The sequence below is a fragment of the Malus sylvestris genome, chromosome 1 (assembly GCF_916048215.2).
Source record: "Malus sylvestris chromosome 1, drMalSylv7.2, whole genome shotgun sequence".
Taxonomy (NCBI): domain Eukaryota; kingdom Viridiplantae; phylum Streptophyta; class Magnoliopsida; order Rosales; family Rosaceae; genus Malus; species Malus sylvestris.
This window is the reverse complement of record NC_062260.1, coordinates 13245893-13268498: the sequence shown is the minus strand read 5'-3', so window position 1 is coordinate 13268498 and position 22606 is coordinate 13245893. Positions and strand designations below refer to the sequence as shown.

The 22606-nt window shown below is 37.8% G+C and overlaps 2 protein-coding genes across 11 annotated transcripts; both read right to left on the bottom strand.

Annotated features, from left to right (window-relative positions):
* Positions 1-340: 340 nt before the first annotated feature.
* Positions 341-9203, bottom strand: LOC126618411 ((+)-neomenthol dehydrogenase-like). Of its 10 annotated transcripts, XM_050286476.1 has the most exons (6): positions 9034-9163; positions 8686-8932; positions 8446-8514; positions 7861-8040; positions 7326-7614; positions 341-573 (listed from the first exon to the last, which is right to left on the bottom strand). In XM_050286476.1, the coding sequence occupies exons 1-6, from the start codon at positions 9051-9053 to the stop codon at positions 485-487; spliced, it is 894 nt and encodes a 297-aa protein (XP_050142433.1). In that variant the 5' UTR covers positions 9054-9163; the 3' UTR covers positions 341-484. The 10 variants fall into 10 exon arrangements, with proteins under 10 accessions (XP_050142433.1, XP_050142473.1, XP_050142464.1 ...); XM_050286516.1 differs by lacking the exons at positions 7326-7614; positions 7861-8040; positions 8446-8514; positions 8686-8932 and adding exons at positions 1110-1163; positions 1682-1750; positions 1914-2160 and having other exon boundaries at positions 341-862; positions 9034-9203; XM_050286507.1 differs by lacking the exons at positions 7326-7614; positions 7861-8040; positions 8446-8514; positions 8686-8932 and adding exons at positions 1110-1286; positions 1682-1750; positions 1914-2160 and having other exon boundaries at positions 341-862; positions 9034-9201.
* Positions 9204-9888: 685 nt separating this feature from the next.
* LOC126618504 ((+)-neomenthol dehydrogenase-like) lies at positions 9889-17014 on the bottom strand. The gene is made up of 6 exons (XM_050286599.1): positions 16854-17014; positions 16501-16747; positions 16288-16356; positions 11727-11740; positions 10695-10860; positions 9889-10438 (listed from the first exon to the last, which is right to left on the bottom strand). The coding sequence occupies exons 1-6, from the start codon at positions 16871-16873 to the stop codon at positions 10067-10069; spliced, it is 888 nt and encodes a 295-aa protein (XP_050142556.1). The 5' UTR covers positions 16874-17014; the 3' UTR covers positions 9889-10066.
* Between the last annotated feature and the right edge of the window lie 5592 nt (positions 17015-22606).

Genomic DNA, 22606 nt, shown 5'->3' with positions numbered 1-22606 from the left:
TGTAATGTACCCATATCCTTGCACTCGTAGATCAGAGTAATTTAAAATCACATTTGTCAAAAAACAAAAAGTTTGAAGTTTTGGTTTAGTTTATGGGCATTTGGGCTTCCTTTTACACCCATAAGAAAAGACAAGTTTTGGGCCTTCGGCTGCGTTGGCTGTATTGCTTCTTTTCCGTCTGTTTGAGCTTTAAGCCCTCCTCCTTACCAAGCTAAAACCCGATCATCTCAATCAAAACTATTAAAAGTCACAAAGCCAATCACCATATCTTCATCTTCTAGAATTTTACATTTTATTTTGACAGAATTGATATCAGGGGCGGAGAGAACGAGAGCAAGAGTGAGTGAGTGACCAAGAGAATGACACTCCGTATTGCAATAGGCAAGTCAATTTTCATGAACATATAACATAAGCTCATAAACTGCATTTGTTACATTGTAAACACACTAATGATGATCATTATTCATGAAACATAAAAGAACCTTCAAAAAGGTGCCACTTCTTTCGGAGAAAAGTAGAGGCCAGTAGAACTGCCGTTGGGGAGTAACGCCAACCTGACAATGCTTTCAGCACCTTCGTCGATGGTTAAGATGCCAGCATTGAAGCTCATGTCGGTTTTGACAAATCCTGGGCTGCCACAGTTGATGCAGAAATTTGGATACTTTTTGGCCAAAATCCTAGTGTACGCGTTCAAGGCTGCTTTCGAGACTGTATAGGGTGGAAAAACAGGAGGCCAGATTTTGGTGTCTTGCAAACCTTGTTTAGAGTCTTCCAAAAATCCATTCAACACAGAATCTATTCTCTCTTCTGTAAGTGTCCCTGCATCACTCAGTACCTCTTTAGGCCATCCATTTGGAAAATTCTGAAGCATCGTGCAAGACGACAGAGTTTTAGCTCGATTTCGAAACAGAAAATATTGCATCTATGTATAGAAAGGTTTAGTAAGTTCCAACCAAGCACACTTCAAAAATAAAAAACAGATGAAGGACAAAGAGTTCTCCAATATTTTTTTGTTAAAGGCAAATAAATCGGCTGAAAATTTTTGGTTCAATTTCATCAACCATATCAACAACTAAGCGGAACTTGATCCTGTTAGGAGAATGCCATACCATTAGCTTGGCAGCACCGGTAGAAACATTGATGATTCTGGGAGAATCCGATAGCTGGAGGAGGGGCAAAAGCGCTTCAGTCACTCTTTTTGTACCATAGTAGTTTGTTTTCAGGCATTCTTCTGCTAACTCATAGCTTGGTGTTATCAATATTTCACTCCAATTGATTTCACCAGGCTTGTACATCCGGGAGAAAGACGTTAATTAACCCCCTTTGAAGTTTTCCATCATTACTTTCCCAATTGAAGTTACAAGAGAATGAAATTTGTACAAGGATTGTGTCCCAGAAGTATTGAATAATTCCTAACCTCATCTTAAAAAACATCTGGGAAGTGAATTTCGCACTCCCACTTCACCCTTTCACTCCTTTTTTGTTCCTAGCCTTTGGATTGAATATATCAAAGAAGAATCAAGGGAAAAAAAAAAGGAGAGTGATGCAAAAGGAGAAAACTAGAGTCTGAAAACCGCTACACAAGATGCTTTGCGTCTAATAAATTTTTTGCCTAGATGTAACTTTTACTGATCCATATACATTTATATACATATATGTATGTATATATACAGAACCTCACCTTAGCAGTAGCAGCTGATATAAAAGCTTCAGGGTTTATTATGCTTCCATTAATTGCTGCGTTATTTACCTACACAGCACAAAAGTTCCATCTTTGTTATGTTTACTTCAACTTAAAAACACAAATTAAAGCAAATATCATCATTCATCAGCAGGTAATCCGAAATTAATAATAAATTGTATTGCTTAACCTAACCAGTAAAAATCGGCTCCAAGGTTTGAGATTTACATACCAAGATATCGAGTTTTCCGAATTGGGTTTTCACAAAATCCGCCAATACAGCAGCGCTAGCAGAATCTGTTACATCAAGCTGATGAAAAACAACCAGATCAGAAATGCCAAAATCTTTCACTTTCCCTAGAGCTTCAAGACCCCTCTTCTCATTTCTAGCAGTTAACACAACTACGACTCCTTTTGAAGCCAACTGCTTAACTGTGCCAAATCCAACCCCTTTGTTAGCTCCTGTCACAACTGCATACCTGACAGAAAAACCAAATTAAGAAATTCTGGAAAAAGAAAAAGAATAGAAAAAAAAAAAGATAATAGGTAAGAAAAAAAGGACAAGGATTGTCTGCAGTCCATTTTCGGTGACCTTCCCGTGCCCTTTTCGTGCACTTTTGTTTGTGTACTCACAGTTAAGCCACGTCAATATTTTATATTACTATACATTTTTGTCTTATTATATCTATAAAAAAATAATATAAAATGTTGACGTGGCTTAACCGTGACCACACAAAACAAGAAGGCACGGGAAGGGGCAGACAATCCTTGTCCAAGAAAAAAATGGAACTTTAACAAAAGTTTTTTATATTAAAAGTCAATCATAGTACTATTCACTTACCATTTATTTTGTTCTTATCGTTAAAACTCTTTTCAAATTTTTTTCATTAGTTTTCTTAAGAAAAAATGGATGTTATAAATAAGGAGTAGGATTCTCTCATCTCTTTTTTTTCCCTCCCCTTGCCATTCTATTTGAATAGTCACGGTTAAGCTACCTCAATATTTTATATTATTTTTTTTATAAAAAAAGAAAGAAAAAAATAAATAAAGAATATGAGAAGAGAAGATGAAAAGAGGAGGGAAGAGAATCCTACACTTCTTACAATTCGTCAGTTTTTTTGCAAATGCTTATGCAATGAGGTCATATGACGTTGACTATTTTTTTCTTCCTTCTGGGCCTCATTTAAGATACACAGAAAATAAAGTTACGGGCCATGTTAAACGCAATTCTAATCGATTCACTCAGCGACGCAAGGCTCGTTTAGTAGTGTATAGTTCAACGACATTCTCTATTTTTGCTTTTTTACTCTCTGTAATCAACTTCTACTTGTCTCATTTTTCAAGATCTGTTGAAACTTATGGAATATATTTTTCTTGATTGCATTTACGATTTTCGAATAACTATATTGAATAAAGAATTTTTTCAGCCAGGCTCCTGAATGAAGGAACCAAAGATAGCCGGAAAAATATTGCCAATTCTTGGTATATCAGATAGCTGGAAGAGTAACACATTTCTTCTGCAAACTCGTAGTTTGTGGCTCGATGTTTCACTCCACTCGACCTCTTCATGCTCTTTTGCATCCAGGAGACGATGCATGAACTTATAGGCGGAATAAAATGGTTGAAGGATTGTGTTTACAAAAAACTGCAACAATGTTCATTGCCGAATGCTCAAATTGCAGCATTGACATTTACTTATTTTGGACAATGAATAAATCTATAAGAAAATTTGTTTGCACTACATAATCATCATATAAACTCTCTAGGGAGATGATCACACACATACCCTATTACGAAAGTCCCTTACTTCATCTGTTACATTGTGCAAAAACTATTAAGTACTAAAAAAGATGCGACTTCTTTGTGACCAAAGTAAAGACCAGTAAGACTGCCAGCCAACCTAACAAGGCTTTCAGCACCTTCATCAATGGTTAAGATGCCAACATTGAAGGTTATACTGTTTTGACAAATCCAAGGCTCAGACAATTGATGCAGAAAGTCGGATACTTCTTGGCCAGAATCCTAGTTTATACGTTCAAGGCTGCTTTTGAAACTGTACAGGAAAAATAGGAGACCAAATTTTGGTGTCTTTTTTTTTTGTGCGCAATGAGACCATATAACATAGGGTATACAATGAGGTCATATAAAACTCCAAAAATGTTATCTTCGCCATAAGGTAGGTAGTCAAAGAGTACATGATCACTCATTTTTGAATTTGATAGCAAGAATAAAAGAAATAAACAAACTTGCTTTTTAAGGTTTTAATCTCAGTGTAATGAGGTTTAGAGTATAACTTTGACATTTTTTGTTTTTGATTTTAATGTAAAACACCACCCCTAAAAATAATGTAATTTCATTTTGTTTTGAGTATTATTTTCTTTTAAAATTGTTTTTGATGTTAAATTGTGTGCCACATGGAACCCCTTTTTGGTCTCCTTATTCCCTCTCTTTCCCGTCACTCTCCCTCATTTTCTCTTTTTCTTCTTCTCCTTCACCGTGCAACACCCATAACCTATATCCTAAAATCATCATCAAATCACAATTTCAACATCACCATCGTCTTTATCTTGTCACTACAAACTCAACCGTAGTCTTGGCATCTTGGAAGTCAAACCATAAAGCCCCGTATGTGAGCTCCGACGCAGAGCGCCACTTTCGAGGAAAATTCCGGCCAAACCATGGTGGTTTGGCCAGCGTGCAAGGTATAAATCTCTTCTTCTCCCTGAGTACTACAACTTTCCTTTTTGTTTCACCCAATTTCGTTGAGTATTGAAGAAGTTATATTCATTTGAATCTTACCCAGTTTCAGGCGACCTTCGAGGCTTTCGAGGCATTTTTCGGTCAAACCACAGCAAGTTAGATGTCATGTGAGGTACCATTCTCTTCGTCTCTTCGAGGGATACGATTTCCGTTTTTGAATTACTTGATTTCGTTGAGTATCGACAAAGTTATTAACGTTTAAAGTTTGTTCAGTTTTCCGGCCGAAATCCGGCCTTCTCTTTCAAATGGATCGGATGACCCACAATTGGAACTCGGGCTGGGCTTTCAAGCCCCAAAGCCCTTTCAAACCAGGCCTTCGAGCCGTTGAGCCTAAGCCCAAAACCTTAAGGCAACCCAATCTTTTTTGTTTTGTTATTTATTTTATTTGTTTATTTTCTATTAGAAACCCAAAGGCCCTTGGGCCATTCAGTTAGGGCCTTGGCCCGTGGACTCTTTTAACCCTTAAAACCCTAAGCCCTTTTTCCCTTAAACCCAATCCAAATCCTTTTATTTTTATTTTATTAATTGTTTGAAACTAAACCCAAACTCTTAAAGCCCAACCATTTTTAAAAGCTTAACCCAAACCCCTTAGCCCTTAGCCTAAACCCATTAACCCATTATTCTAGAACTTAACCCTAACCCAAGTCCTAAACCCTAAACCCTAACCGACCCAATATTCTATTAGAGAATTTTCCATCAGGGAATATTCTCTAGAATATTCTATGGACTTTTACGAAATTTATCCAGGACCATTCTTAAGGTAATTCGACGTTCTGAATCTGTTTCCAATGTCCGTTTTCCCAAATTCAATTGCTATTATATAGTTTTATTTATTGGACTCTTTATGTGTTTAGGGACAATTATTGTGGCTTTTGCATATTCGTTAGCTGCGCGGCTTTTCGATGGCGAAGTACTGTGAGTGGACCCCATCTAAAATTACATGATTTTATAGTTCAATTGCATAAATGAATAGCATGCCTTTCGAGTTTATGATTTGATTTTATGTTAAGTCTGTTTACTGAATATATTGATTTTCGTCTCGTGTTTTGGTGAGGAATTAATTGTTGGCCTATATTGAGCTATATTTTAATATATCATATTTTGTATAAAAACCATGAACTGGTAGACTATCTGATGGATGACGATAGGATTTTAGAACATGTTTTCGAAACCCCTCTTTATAATATAGACGATGGATGACTTTATACTATGAAGTGGTTATTTTTTAGAGGCGTAACTATTTATGCGTACCTAGGACACTATGCCGTTTGAGGCGAGGATCTGGTGTTGGCATTTAGGCCGGGAGAAATAATCCCTACCTACGGGCTGAGGGACATGGGGCATGCATTAGGTCGAGAGTTGGTAATCTCTGGCTACGGGCGCAGAGACCACGAAACAGGCATTGGGCCGGGAGTTATATTTATTTAGTGATCTTACTAGCAACACACCGCGCTTACGAGACGATCTATGAGATGTTTACTGTTTTGATTTCCGCGATACGATTTTTGAGATATTTTTGGAATGCTAGAGTTTCAGGAAAACTTATCACTTATTTATGCTAGTAGTTTTCATTATATATAAACCTGGGGGTTAGTATGTTCATAACTGTTTTTGTATTATGTATATATATGAACTTGGTCCACTCACCCTTGTTTTGCGTCTCCTTTCAGGATTTAGAATCGAGGCATATGATCCCGACGTCAACGTCTTCGCTTTGGCATATTCGAGTCCTCTTGGTGTAGGACCCACATCCGTTATTTATTAAATCTTATATTAATTCTTTTAGAACTCTAGTTAGTTGTATGCTCTGAGCACGTTCCTAAATTATTAATTCTTTGTATTTTAAAATTCTAACCCTTATTTATTTCTTGTTCTTAGCTTTTGTATCAATTAATGGCTTTCATCACCCTCAGGTGTCGGCCAGCACGTGTCTATCCTGGTATTCGGGGAATATCAGGGTCGGGGCGTGTCAGATTGTAACATCCCACATCGCCCAGAGGAGTGATCCTTAAATGTATATTCTCATCCCTACTTAGCACGAGGCCTTTTGGGAGATCACTGGTTTCAGGTTCCATCGGAACTCCGAAGTTAAGCGAGTAGCGTGCGAGAGCAATCCCATGATGGGTGACCCACTGGGAAGTTCTCGTGTGAGTTCTCAGAAACAAAAATCGTGAAGGCGTAGTCAGGGCCCAAAGCGGACAATATCGTGCTACGGTGGTGGAGCGGGCCTGAGAAGTGATTCGTCCCGGACGGGGATGTGACATTAAAGTTTGAAGTTTTGGTGCAATTTGGAATCATGAGTTAGCTAGTCTACGATAGTACACTGTAATGTACCCATATCTTTGCACCCGTAAATTAGACTAATTTAGAATCACATTTGTCAAAAAAAAAAAAGTTTTGGTTTGGTTTATGGGCCTTTGGGCTTTCTTTTTACACCCACAAGAAAATACAAGTTTTCGGCCTTTTGCTGTATTGCTTCCTTTCTGTGTGTTTGAGCTTTAAGCCCTCCTCATTACCAAGCTAAAAATAAACCGCTCATCTCAATCAAATCTACTAAAGTCATAAAGCCAATCACCATGTCTTCATCTTGTAGCATTTTACATTCTCTTTGAACATAATTGATATCAAGGGCAAAGAGAAAGAGACTAAGAGTGAATGGGTGACCAGGAGAACGACACTCTGCATTGTAACAGCAAGTCAATTTTCATGACATTATAACATAAGCTTGTAAACTTCATTTATTACAATGTACACACACTATTGATGATCATTATTCATGAAACATAAAAGAACCTTCAAAAAGGTGCCACTTCTTTCCTAGAAAAGTAGAGGCCAGTAGAACCGCCGTTGGGGAGTAGCGCCAACCTGACAATGCTTTCAGCACCTTCGTCGATGGTTAAGATGCCAGCATCGAAGCTCATGTCGGTTTTGACAAATCCAGGGCTGCCACAGTTGATGCAGAAATTTGGATACTTTTTGGCCAAAATCCTAGTGTACGCGTTCAAGGCGGCTTTCGAGACTGTATAGGGTGGAAAAACAGGAGGCCAGATTTTGATGTCTTGCAAACCTCGTTTAGAGTCTTCCAAAAATCCACTCAACACAGAATCTATTCTCTCTTCTGTAAGTGTCTCTGCATCACTCAGTACCTCTTTAGGCCATCCATTTGGAAAATTCTGAAGCACCGTGCAAGACGACAGAGTTTTAGTTTGATTTCGAAACAGAAAATATTGCATCTATGTATAGAAAGGTTTAGTAAGTTCCAAACAAGCACACTTTCAAAATAAAAAACAGATGAAGGACAAAGAGTTCTCCAATATTTTTTGTTAAAGGAAAATAAATCGACTGAAAATCTTTGGTTCAATTTCATCAACCATATCAACAACTAAGCGGAACTTGATCCTGTTAGGAGAATGCCATACCATAAGCTTAGCAGCACCGGTAGAAACATTGACGATTCTGGGAGAATCTGATAGCTGGAGGAGGGGCAAAAGCGCTTCAGTCACTCTTTTTGTACCATAGTAGTTTGTTTTCAGGCATTCTTCTGCTAACTCGTAGTTTGGTATAGTCGGTATTTCATTCCAATTTATTTCTTCAGGCTTCTACATCCGGGAGAAAAACGTTAATTAACCCCCTTTGAAGTTTTGCATCATTACTTTCCCAAAGTGAAGTTATAAGAGAACGAAATTTGTACAAGGATTGTGTCCCACAATTATTGAATAATTCCTAACCTCATCTTAAAAAAACAACCCGGAATCGACTCTCGCACTCCCTCTTCACCCTTTCACTCCCTTTTTGTTCCCAGCCTTTGGATTGAATATATTAAAGAAGAATCAAGGGAAAAAAAGGAGAATGATGCATAAGGAGAAGACGAGAGTCTGAAAACTGCTACCCACTACACAAGAAAATGCTTTGCGTCTAATAATTTTTTTGCCTAGATGTGAGTTTTACTGATCCATATATATATATAGAGAGAGAGAGACACACACACACACACAAAACCTCACCTTACCAGTAGCAGCTGATATAAAAGCTTCAGGGTTTACCATGCTTCCATTAATTGCTGCATTATTTACCTACACAGCACAAAAGTTCCAAAAGTTTCATCTTTGTTATGTTTACTTCAACTTAAAACACAAATTAAAGCAAACATCATCATTCATCAGCAGGTAATCCGTGGTTAATAATAAACTGTATTGCTTAACCTAACCAGCAAATATCAGCTCTAAGTTTTGAGATTTACATACCAAGATATCGAGTTTTCCGAATTGGGTTTTCACAAAATCCGCCAATACAGCAGCGCTAGCAGAATCTGTTACATCAAGCTGATGAAAAACAACCAAATCAGAAATGCCAAAATCTTTCAGTTTTTCAAGAGCTTCAAGACCCCTCTTCTCATCCCTAGCAGTTAACACAACTACGACGCCTTTTGAAGCCAACTGCTTAACTGTGCCAAATCCAACCCCTTTGTTAGCTCCTGTCACAACTGCATACCTGACAGAAAAACCAAATTAAGAAATTCTGGAAAAAAAAAAAAGAAAAAAGAAAAAGAAAGATAATATGTAAGAAAAAATGGGTGTTACAAATAAAACTACCTCCTTACTGCTTCTGCCATTGTTAAATTGATTTGCTTTCAGCTTTTTCTTTCTTTCTAGTTCTCAGACCAATATTTATGGACATTTGACCCAGTTTTTCATACTCACTTCTTACAATTCGTCAGTTTTTTGCAGATGCGTATGCAATGAGGTCATATGAACTATTTGCAGAGAGTGTATGCATTGAGGTCATGTGACGTTGACTATTTTTTTCTTCCTTCTGGGCCTCATTTAAGATCCACAAAAAATAAAGTTACAGACCATGTTAAACGCAATTCTAATCTATTCATCCAACAGTACAAGGCTCGTTTAGTAACATATGGTTCAATCGATTCATTCAATCAACTTCTACTTGTCTCTTTTTTTCAAGATCTGTTGAAACTTCTGGAATATATTTTTCTTGATTAAATTTACGATTTTCGAATAACTATGTTGAATAATGAATTTTCAGCCGGGCTCCTGAACGAAGGTACCAAAGATATAGAGATTGAGAACAAAATATTCTCCAACGTCTTATTTAAGGCAAACAAATTGACTGAAATGTTTTTGTTCAAAAACTTTATCAACCATATTAACCACTCCTATAAACTTTGATTTGTTATGAGTATGCCTAGGAAATATAGTTTTCTAAGTTGCTCACACCGTTAGCTCAGCAACACCGGAAAAATATTGCCAATTCTTGGTAAATTAGATAGCTGGAAGAGTAACACATTCCTTCTGAAACTCGTAGATTATGGCTCGATTTTTCACTCTACTTGACTTCTTCATGTTCTTTTATACCCAGGAGACGATGCATTAACTTATAGACGGAATAAAATAGTAGAAGGATTGTGTTTACAGAAAACTGCAATAGTGTTCATGGACGAATGCTCAAATTGCAGCATTGACATTTATTTATTTTGGACAGAATAAATGTCTAAGAAAAATTTCTTTAACAATCATTGTAAAAATTTCTAGAGAAAGTGATCACACACACACCTATTACGAAAGTCCCAAACTTCATCTGTTACATTGTGCAAAAACTATTAAGTACTCAGAACGAAGCGACTTCTTTCTGACCAAAGTAGAGACCAGTAGGACCGCCGTTGGGAAGTAGCGCCAACCTGACAAGGGTTTCAGCACCTTCGTCGATGGTTAAGATGCCAACATTGAAGGTTATATCTGTTTTGACAAATCCAGGGCTCACACAATTGATGCAGAAATTCGGATACTTCTTGGCCAGAATCCTGGTGTATGCGTTCAATGCTGCTTTCGAGACTGTATAGGGTGGAAAAATAGGAGACCAGACTTTGGTGTCTCCTTTTTTTAAGTCTTCCAAAAATCTAATCAACACAGAATCTATCTTCTCTTCTGTAAGTCTCTCGGCATCACTCAGTACCTCTTTAGCCCATCCATTTGGAAAATTCTGAAGCAGCATGAAAGACAGGAGAGTTTTGGTTTGATTTCGAAACACAAAAATTGCATCTTACGTATGAAAAAACAGAAGGATTCCTTTTTGTAAAACAGATGAAGGACAGAGTTCTCTAATACATTTCATAAAAGGAAAACAATTTGACTGAAATATTTGGTTCAATTTCATCAACTATTTCAACAACTAAGTGGAAATTTGATCTTGTCAAGGGAATGCCAGAAAAAGAAACATATTTTTATGTTGATCATACCATTAGTTTACCAACACCGGAAGAAACATTCACGATTCTTGGAGAATCAGATAGCCGGAGGAGGGGCAAAAGCGCTTCAGTCACACTTTTGGTACCATAGTAGTTTGTCTTCAGGCATTGTTCCGCTACCTCGTCGTTTGGTATGGTCGGTATTTCACTCCAATTTGATAAACCAAGTCAGCAGCACAACCAAGTCATGTGATGCTGACTTGAAATGATTATGCTGCTACTAAGCCATGTGCTTATGAAGATGGACAGAAGAATAACACAGGCTAAGCCATGTGCTTATGAAGATGGACAGAAGAATAACACAGCTAGACAAACACTTTCTGTTAGTTGTTTATTGCATGCGTAGCTTTTATTATTGCATGTGTGTATGTAAATCTTGTATAAAGATCAAGCTGCTGTTGTAGAGTAATTTAACAAAATTCAATTAAGTTGAATATATGAAATCAGTCTCTAGAAACCTAGTTTAAACTCTTTCATGGTATCACAGAGCTAAGAAAGTCTCACGACAACCCTAGAATTTTTTGTTCTCGCTATGGCCTCTTCTGCGTTTTCCTCCTCCGATTCCTCTTCTGCCCTAACCCCTTCTGCTATCCCTAATGTCTCCAATTTTTTGACGATCAAGCTTGATCGTACCAACTACCCTCTTTGGCATGCGCAAATGCTTCCCCTGCTTCGTAGCAGGAACCTCGTCTCCTTCGTTGATGGCACTAATCTGTGTCCTTCGGCTTTTCTAAAAGACACTGACGGCAATCTCACCACTGCTGTCAACCCTGCTTTCGAACTATGGATGCAGCAGGATGCCATGGTTATATCATGGATCAACAGTTCCGTTCACCCCACTGTTTTGGCCACTCTTATTGGCAAAAATAGTTCTCACTCCGCTTGGACTTCTCTCCGAGAACGTTATGCTTCCACATCAACTGGTCGTCTTTTACAACTCAGGAGTGATCTGATGAACACGCATCGTGGTGATTCATCCATTGCTGATTTTCTGGATCGTGTGAACTCTCTCGCTGACACTCTATCTCTCTCGGGGTCTCCTGTTTCAGACTCGGACTTGGTAGCCATTGTTCTCAACAATGTTGGTCCTGCGTTTGAAAGCACCGTCTCGTCTGCTCAAGCTCGCGAGGATGCCATCTCCTATGGTGCTTTGGAGGCCTTGCTTCTCGGTGCCGAACGTCGCCACAAGATGAGTCAGGTGGTCCACCTTGATGCTGCCCCTACTGCTCTCATTGCTGCCCGTGGAGGGCGCGGTTTTCAGGCCGGTGCTGGTCGTGGTCGTGGCTTTCATGCTGTTGCGGGTCGTGGCGGCCGTGGTCATTTTTCTGGTGGTCGTGGAGTGATTCAACAGCCAGGAGCTCGTGCTCCTAATGATGGTGTCCTTGGTGTTGGCCCTCAGCAAAGTCATGGCTTTAATCCCAATGGTCGTGTTCATTGTCAAATCTGCCACAAACCTGGTCACTCTGCTATCAATTGCTACAATCGTATGAACATGGCATACGAAGGTCGTGTTCCTGCGCCCAAGCTTCAGGCCTTTGCTGCCGCTGCTCATGCTCCTGACCATCTCCCCGTGGCTCCTCCTCAAGTTCAAAATTGGCTCTTTGATTCTGGAGCTAATGCTCATATTACGAATGATCTGACACAAGTGGCTGATCCCCGAGAGTACAATGGAAATCACCATGTGAATGGTGTAGTTGGTGGCACAGGTTTGCATATCTCTCAAGTTGGTCACTCACATATTCGCACTCCCTCCCATACCTTTAATCTTTCCAACACCTTATATTGTCCCAATGCTTCCACCAATATTATTTCTATCAATCGTTTTACTATGGATAACCACTGCTCCCTGACCTTATATCCCCATTCTTATCGTGTTCAGGACCTAACAACAGGGAAGATCCTTTTGCAAGGCCGGAGTAAGAACGGCTTCTATCCTTTTTCCAGTCTTTCATCAAACAATAAACATGGCGTTTTTGCATTTTATGGTGGTCGCGTCTCTGATGCAGTGTGGCACTCTAGATTAGGGCATCCTTCTTCTTCTATTTTAAAGTTTTTAGTTGCTAGAAATAAATTGCCAATTCATGGTCATGTGACTTCTGCTCTATGTCACTCTTGTCCTCTAGGCAAAAGTCACAAGCTTCCCTTCCCGCTTTCAAGTTCAATTTCCAAATTTCCTTTAGATTTAATTCATTCGGATGTATGGACTTCCCCGTCTTACTCGATTGATGGATTTAAATATTATGTGATTTTTATTGATGATTATTCGCGCTACTCTTGGATATATCCTTTAAAACTAAAATCCGAAGTATTTAATACTTTTGTCACTTTCAAGAAACTCGTTGAAAATATGTTTAGTCGACACATCAAATCTTTGCAAACCAATGGTGGTGGTGAATATATGAATCATGTTTTTAAAACCTATTTATCCTCTCATGGCATTCATCATCGTTTTACATGTCCTCATCACCCTCAACAAAATGGCCTTGCCGAACGTAAACATCGACATATAGTTGAAACTGGCCTTACCCTTCTTTCTCATGCATCCATACCTGTCACGTTTTGGGTAGAGGCTTTTCACACTGCCAATTATTTGATTAATCGCTTGCCCACCAAAGTTTTACATAATGCATCTCCCTTTCAAACATTATTCTCCACTCCTCCTACCTATGAATTTTTAAAGGTTTTTGGATGTGCATGCTTCCCATATCTTCGCCCATATACTCAAAACAAACTTCAATTCCGGTCTAAAAAGTGTATTTTTCTTGGATATTCTTTAAATCAGCTGGGCTATCGTTGTTTTGATCCATCCACGGGTAAATTTTTTATGTCTCGCCATGTTATTTTTGATGAAAAATGCTTTCCCTATAAGGATATGGTTGTTCCTCCGGTTTTGCATACTCCATCCCCTGACATGATCACCATTGATCCCATCCTGCCACCTCCAAACCCACTCACCCACACTTCCCACCGTGTCCACCCTATAACCTTGCCACCTAATCCTAACCCATCTCTACCTTTATCCACTACCACTCCACCGTTTGCCAACCCAACTATCCCTCTCATACCACCCACTATTCCTTCCCTTACCTCTAACCCTTCCCCTGCGAATATTGGGATCACGAGCACTGTGCCCCTGACACCTCTTCTACCATCTCACTCCATGCTTACCCGAGCCAAAGATGGCATTCGTAAACCTAATCCCCGCTATGCTTTAATTGCTGTTGCTAATCCTTTGGTTGAACCCTCCAGTTTTACACAGGCTAACAAATGTCCACGGTGGCGTCAAGCCATGGCTGAGGAGTTCACCGCTCTCCAACGCACAGGCACCTGGATTCTTGTGCCGCATCAACCACATCTTAATGTACTTCCCAACAAATGGGTTTACAGAATCAAACGCAAATCCGATGGCTCCATCGAACGCTTTAAAGCACGACTTGTTGCTAATGGATTTCATCAGCAGGCAGGCCTCGACTACGCTGAAACGTTTAGTCCTGTGGTTACTCACGCCACCATCCGATTAATTCTTTCTGTTGCACTGCATTACAATTGGACTATCCGACAGTTGGACGTTCAGAACGCCTTCTTACATGGTTCCCTCTCTGAAGATGTCTATATGCGACAACCCCAGGGCTTTGTTGATCCTCAGTTCCCAACTCATATCTGCAAATTGCAACGTTCGCTTTACGGACTCAAACAAGCCCCCAGGGCGTGGTTTCAGTGCTTCTCCAATCATCTAGAGGGACTCGGGTTCGTTGCTTCCCAAGCTGACTCATCCTTATTTACTTACTTTGATGGCACCACCATTATTTATCTCTTGATTTACGTTGATGACATTTTGGTCACTGGAAATCATAGTTCGCAGATTGCTCGACTCATTGCTCAGCTTGGCTCACTTTTTTCTATGAAAGATCTTGGGCCTCTCCATTATTTTCTAGGCATGGAGGTTACTCGTACCATATCTGGATTTCATTTGTCCCAGGCCAAATATATCAGGGACCTTCTTCAACGCACACACATGGCCGACTGCAAGCCCATCCACACGCCATCATCTCCTGGCCGTCGTTTGCTTCTTCACGAAGGAGATCCTCTTTCTGATGCTACTGAATACCGTAGTATCGTGGGTGCCCTTCAGTATTTGCTCTTTACTCGTCCCGACATTGCCTTCTCTGTCAATCAAGTATGTCAGTTCATGCACTCTCCCACAACGGTACACTGGGCTGCTGTCAAACGCATTTTGCGTTATCTTAAAGGCACTCATGATCATGGCTTGCTCTATCGTCCAAGTTCCCTCTCCATCACCGCTTATGCGGATGCGGACTATGCCGGTGATCCTAATGATCGTCGTTCCACAGGCGGTTATTGTATTTTTCTTGGATCTAATTTAATTTCATGGAGCTCCAAGAAACAACGTGGTGTTTCTCGCTCAAGCACTGAAGCTGAGTATCGTCAACTCGCTTATACTGCTGCTACTTTGTCTTGGTTTCGCAATTTATTTCATGATCTTCATCTTTCTCTTACACCCCCTCGGTTATGGTGTGACAATATAAGTGCTCTTGCCGTTGCTTCGAACCCTGTATATCAAGCACGAATGCGACATGTTGAAGTTGATTATCATTATGTTCGTGAGAAGGTTACTCGGAAGGAAATTATTGTGGGATATGTTGCATCTTCGGATCAGGTAGCAGATTTTCTGACCAAAGGCTTGTCTTCCACTCGGTTTCACTTTCTTATTTCCAAGCTTCCCGTTCTTGGTCGACCGCTTAGCTTGCGGGGGCGTGATAAACCAAGTCATGTGCTGCTGACTTGAAATGATTATGCTGCTACTAAGCCATGTGCTTATGAAGATGGACAGAAGAATAACACAGGCTAAGCCATGTGCTTATGAAGATGGACAGAAGAATAACACAGCTAGACAAACACTTTCTGTTAGTTGTTTATTGCATGCGTAGCTTTTATTATTGCATGTGTGTATGTAAATCTTGTATAAAGATCAAGCTGCTGTTGTAGAGTAATTTAACAAAATTCAATTAAGTTGAATATATGAAATCAGTCTCTAGAAACCTAGTTTAAACTCTTTCACAATTGACTTCTTCAGACCTCTGCATCCCAGAAAAAAAGTTAACCCTCTTCGAAGTTTTGCATCATCAATTTCCCTAATTAATTTATAAAGTTATACGGGAATGAAATTGTACAAGGATTGTGTTCCCAGAAAATTGTATTGCATAAGCCCCTAACTTCATCTCAAATGAGGAAAGGGAAGCGATTTTCGCACTTCCTTTTCTCCCCCTGTACTCATTTCTTTTTTCTTCCTAGCATTTGGATTGAATAAATGTAAGGAGAGTCAAGCAACAAAAACGAGAGAGCAATACAGGAGAAAAAGTGAGCATGAAAATCGCTACCCACAAGGAAATTGTTTTGCATCTGTTAAACTTTTCGCCTGGATGTAACTTTTACTGATTCACAAGGTTGCTCTTGTCAATTAATCTTGCTTCCAATTCCAAAAGGCAAAATCATCTTACCCTTATGATGAAGGTTATGATATGTATATATATCTACACACATATATACACACAGAGAACCTCACCTTACCACTTGAAGCTGATTTGAAATCTTCAGGGGTTACTATGCTTCCAACAACTGCTGCATTGTTTACCTACACAGTACAAAATTGCCAAAAATTTCATCCCTGTCATCTCTGCCTTCATCAGTAAGTAATTAATCAGAGATTAATCATCTTTGCTCTCTATTGCTCAACTTAAACAGTAAAAATCAGCTCAAAATTTCAATATTTACTTACCAAGATATCGAGTTTCCCGAATTGGGTTTTGACAAAATCCGCCAATCTAGCAGCACTAACAGAATCTGTTACATCAAGCTGATGAAAAACAACGAGATCAGAAATGCCAAAATCTTTCAGTTTTTCAAGAGCTTCAAGACCCCTCTTCTCATCTCTAGCAGTTAACACAACCACGACGCCTTTTGAAGCCAACTGCTTAACTGTGCCAAATCCAATCCCCTTGTTAGCTCCTGTCACAACTGCATACCTGACAGAAAAAAACAAAAAACCCCAATGAAAATATATTGAGAAATTCTGGAAGAAGAAAAGAAGATAATTGATAAGATATGGGATCTTTTTATTTATACACTTACCTCTTTACTGTGTCTGCCATTGTTAAATTGGTTGGGTTTCAGCTTTTTCTTTCTTTCTAGTTCTCAGACCATATTTATAGATATTTGACTACTTTTCAGACTCACTTCTTACAATTCCTCAGATTTTTGCGTATTGTGCAAGGACCAAGTTGTATTATTTTGACTATTTTTTGCCCTTTTGGGGTTTGAAATTTGAGCCACCCTTTTGGGGTTTCTGGGCTTCCTATAAAACCCACAGAAAAAGACGACTTTTGGGACATGTCAAATACAGTTCTAGTGGATCCATTAAGCTATTATAGGCCCGCTTAGTATGCAGAGAGGGAAGTAGTAGACCTGGAGATCATGTCGTGTTAGTTGTGTTTGTGTCATTTTCGTGACATACTCGATATCTTAACGGATCATGTCTTGTCAAACCTATTAATCTTAACTGATACTTTAACCCAACCCGTATTTTAACGGGTAATAATTTATTTTACTTCAATAAATTAGGAAATAAAAAAATCATCCTAAATTAGTATCTACATACCACTTTGTCACATAAACATTACTTCAAAAATTAACCCTTAATTTCAAAAATGTCAGTTTATATAAAAACTTTCATATTTATTCAAAATCTCACTTAAATAGACATAACTACCCTTAATTTATATAAATAACTAATTGTTAGACTTAACACTTCTTATGCTATAATCTCTAACTAAAACTTTCTCCCTTTTTTTTCTTTTCTTTTCCAAACGAAGAGCAAAAATTTTCTCTCAATTTTATTTTAATAGATAATCAAGGAAACCTTTCTTTCTCACATGGTACACAGAAAACACTTTAGTATGTTATAAAAGTGAACTATTAGAGTAAAGAAATAAAAGTAATTATTTTTAATCGTCGGAAATTTAAAGAATTGTACGTACAACCAAAATAAACAATAAAATGATCAAAAGAAAATATTTATTCATAAAACTCCAATTTAAAAGGGTTCTACAAAGTAGGATGAAGTTGAACAGGATTTCTACAAGTTTGTTTATAATGGCCATTTGAACCACATTTTGAACACTTTCGGGTTGATTTTTCTTCTCCACGTGATGGGATCCTCTTTTCTTTGCGCCTACCATATCTTCTTCGTGTAATTGGTGGTAGGACAATTCTTTCACTCACATCATCAGTTTCTATCCAATCGGTTTGATCACCAACTGGCCATATAGCTTCTACATAGGCAATGACCAAGGAGTTTGTAGTATAATAATGAGAACACATAGGATAACATGAAAGTTGTCGATGTCTACATGCAGCACAAGCATGTGAGCAAGGGAGTTGGTCAAGATCAAATTGTCGGCATGTGCAACTCTTTTCCTCTAAATTCACAACTTCAATACGAGATCCATCATATACATGAAATGAGTAAGTTGCAATGGGCGATACCTACATGTTCACATACATATATATTACTCAAACCCAAAAAAAATATTCCGCATAAGAACTACAAAAGCAATTCTCAATTAGTGATTTGTAAGAGAAGTGGATGAATACCCTGAACTGCTGCATAAAACTACAAAGGCAATTATATAAAACCATAGCAGCAATTACGTTGAAGTTCACAAGATATGGTTTTTAACTTTTTTCTTGTCAAAGCCTAGGTTTTTTTACTTTAGCCTTTTACATTGCAAACATACATTTATTCTTTACTAAACATGGCAGTGATGGATAAAGCTCCAGATGGGATATAAGAATCGGTAAAAATAGTTTAAACACTTGAGAACAAATGAAAGTGTACCAAAATTAAATAGACAAATTGAACTAAAATCTATTTAAGTGAATTCAAAATACCTGTAATGATAATCCTTGCTTGTTATTTTCTCGCACTAATTTGTCTGCCCAATTTGTCAAATGTGTATTCATTTTGGCTGCCTCAGTTCGACGCTCATAAACTTCTGGAGAATATTCATTCTTAAATACTCAAGAAATCGTGTGATAGGTAGTTTTCAAGCATCTCTGGTGATTGCATTGAGACATTCAGCAATATTTGTTGTCATGATGTTGTACCGTTTTCCATCGAAGTACGCACGAGTCCACTTTTCATATCCAGCCGAATTAAGATAATCACCCACCTCAGAGTCGACTTTATATATTTCTGTCATAAGACGATGAAATTCAGGAATTCGATATGCCTTAGCAGCTGTAAAATACAGTTTGTGTGCTCTCTCATGCTTAAAATGATGCATAATGTTTTGACTTATATGAAATATGCATGCACCATGATGGGCATTGGGGAAAACAGTTGAGAGAGCCTTCCGAATGCTTTCATGTCTATCAGAAACAAACACCAAGTCATCAATTTCCCCAATTGCTTCTCGTAATTTTGTCAAAAACCAATTCCATGATGCGTCATTCTCTGAATCTCCAACTCCGAATGCTAGAGGGTATATTTGTTTGTTGCCGTCCATGCATGTGGCAACAAACAAAGTGCCAAGATATTTACCCTTTAAAAATGTCCCGTCAACCGCTATTACCGGCCTAATAACACTTCTAAATCCTCTTATGCAAGGTCCAAGTGACATGAAACAGTACAAAAAATGATTATTCTCATCTGTTTCAATATGTGTTATCGTACCTGGATTTTTGGCTTCTAACACAGCAAAATAAGATGGAAGTAATGAGTAAGATTCCTCTGGTGATCCCCTAACCAACTCCAATGCATGTTCCTTAGCTCTCCAAGCCTTCACATAACTTATACTCACACCCATGTCCTTCCTCATATCTTCTATGATGTCATGGGGTCTATGTAGTCGTGATACACCCTCGTACTTAGACTTTATGCATTGACCAATAAGAGAACTACTTGCCTGTCGATGATGGCGATTAATAACGTCTAATGAGCATGAGTGCATAGTAATGTATTTTCTGACCTTGAAATATGATGATTGTTGTAATTTAGAAGCGGATAGTTTCCACTTGCATCCATCGCCGACACAACCAACTTCAAACCTTTCTTTGCTTGATCTCTTCACTCTGAACTCGTAATTGTTCTTCATAGCATGAATACCTAACCTTTTTTTTTAAATCCTCCTTAGTCTCGTACAATTGGCCTACAACTATATCTCTATCTGAATTGTACAGGTCTGCCTTGCATGATTCATGTACAATATTTGTACCCTTGTGAACATTTGATCGGTTAGAGCTGGGTTCATGAAATTGCACATTAACAGGCACATCATCACATACCATCCCTTCAGGAGGCAACTCATTGAATTCAACACTATCTTGGAGCACATTATCAGACTCCATATGTGGCAAATTTTCAAATTCTTCATGATACGATGCATTCTCAACTTCTTGATTTACCAAGTCGTTATCTAAATCATGTAGCACAATATCTTCCAAATCACCTTGAGTAACAAAGTTAAGACCTGTTTGTACTGGGTCATCATTATCTTCTGAAGAAAATACTTTCTGCTTTAATGTAACACACAAGGGAATCTTCCAAGACCTCGAAAGGTTTTCAAAAATAAATGCCCTCACATCATCATCATCAACTATATCTGCAGGCCATGTAGTTTCCATTGCGTTATATATAACTTTCATACTTATCTTATACTCATTTGGGTCCACATTCACAATACCATGTACTTTCTTTTGAAGCTCTGCAAATGTAATTTTGTCTGAAACAAGTAATCCTTTCGTTTTGCAATTTTTGTACGTTGAGTCAGCCCACCTCCCACCATAGTTCACTAAAATTGTCAAACTAGACATTGTCCTGAAATATAAACAAAAACAATAAGAAAAAAAAAAGTGATATACAGACACACCTAAGATTGATATATATATGTGCAAAACAAGAGGGTGTTGTGAAAACTGGACTTACTCATGAGAAAGGCTGGGCGTTAATATATACACAAAGCATCATGCATTTGAGCAATGGAAGAAGGACCTTATTGATTAAGGTGCTACTCTGGAAGTTAACTTCCACTTTTACGCATTGAAAATAATTAAATTAATATTGCTTACCAAACCAACGTAAGATGAATAAAAACATAAAAAGAAAAACTTTATTCCGTGAACCCTAATTGGAAAAACTTTATTCCATAAACCCTAATTTTTCAAATATGCATTGAAGAACTATTAGCTTTGCCTCTAACTGATTGGCAAAAACAATTAGATTTGTCAATCTTCCATTGACACAAGAAACCTAATTTTTCTAATTTTACAAAAATTGACAGTTCGTTCTTCAATAAAATTCAATCGAACGAAGAAACTACAAAAGCAAAGAGAAAACATAGACTAGGAAGAATGAAAAACTTAACCATCTACACTTACCTTTGTACGTTTAGGGTTGCACAAAGTCTCCACAGTAGCCGATGCCTTCACTATATCTCCACCATTTTTTAGGTTTTGTTGTCTAAAATATCAATCTAATAGGGTTTTGGTTTTTCTAATTTATTTGGTTTTAAAGTTTAAGGGCATTTGTGTCTATTTAAGTGATATTTTGGATATATTTGAAAGTTTTTATAAAAACTGACATTTTTGAAATTAAGGGCTAATATTTGGCTATATTTGATAAATACTCATTTTAACGGGTAATAATTTATTTTACTTCAATAAATTAGGAAATAAAAAAATCATCCTAAATTAGTATCTACATACCACTTTGTCACATAAACATTACTTCAAAACAAAAAAACAAATTTATCTTTCAGATATTATATACCCCAAAATAAGAGCCTAATGGAAAAACATTATACATTACTACAAAATATCAAAATGTAGAAGGACATGCAAATTGCAAAATGAACGGAGTTTTTTTTTTTTTTTCAACGTTGTAGAGCCTTTCTCATAAGTTAGAGCCTTGCCAATGAGTTGAATGAGACACAAAGCATGCACCTTGTTTCTTACAGCAAAACCCTTCAATTTTTATCACACTAGGTGAAATTGTATTGGAACTTTAGCTTGATCTATTGTCTTCAAGAGTTAAGTTGACGATGTTTTTCGTAAGACTTTCCACATTAGCTCTCTCTTCCACATAAACTTAACATGAAAATTACCAAACTAACATTTTTCTGAACAAGTTGAAAATGGTAACCCGCCTTAGCACTCTCTTCACCATAAAAACGTATGTCAAATGTGTGTTCAAACCATATATATATGTATCTGCTGAATGAAAGAGAACAAAAGAATCTGGCCAAAAAAATTCAACTTCATTCAGATAATTCAATATAGAGATTACAACTTAAATAGAAAAGACAATAACTGACTTAGCAAATTAAAAGGCACGACTAAACCATTACTTGGAACACAACACCATCCACTACTTGATAGACTCCACAAAATCTGAGATATGCCTAAAGAATAAGTAAATCCACAACAGACCACCTAAACTATAGGAATGCACGTTTATTGAAAAACAAATAACATAAGTATTTTAACAATATATATATATATATATATATATATATATATATATATATATATATATATATCATCTTCAATCAAACCTCTGCCACTTAATACTGAGAAAAGAAGAAGCCAGAAGGACCATAATTGGTCAGCAACGCTAGCTTCACAACCCTTGCAGCACCTTCTTCGACAATCAAGAAGCCGGTGTTGTTGGTTAGATCTGTTTTAACAGATGCAGGGCAAAGCCAATTTATGCTAAAATTTGGTACTTCGTGGTTTGAATCCTGTGTTAGTTGAAGGTGCCTTGGCAAAGCTTTGAGTAGGTTCTTAGACTCTCTTACAAAGTTAATTGTTTTCAGGCGTGCCATTGC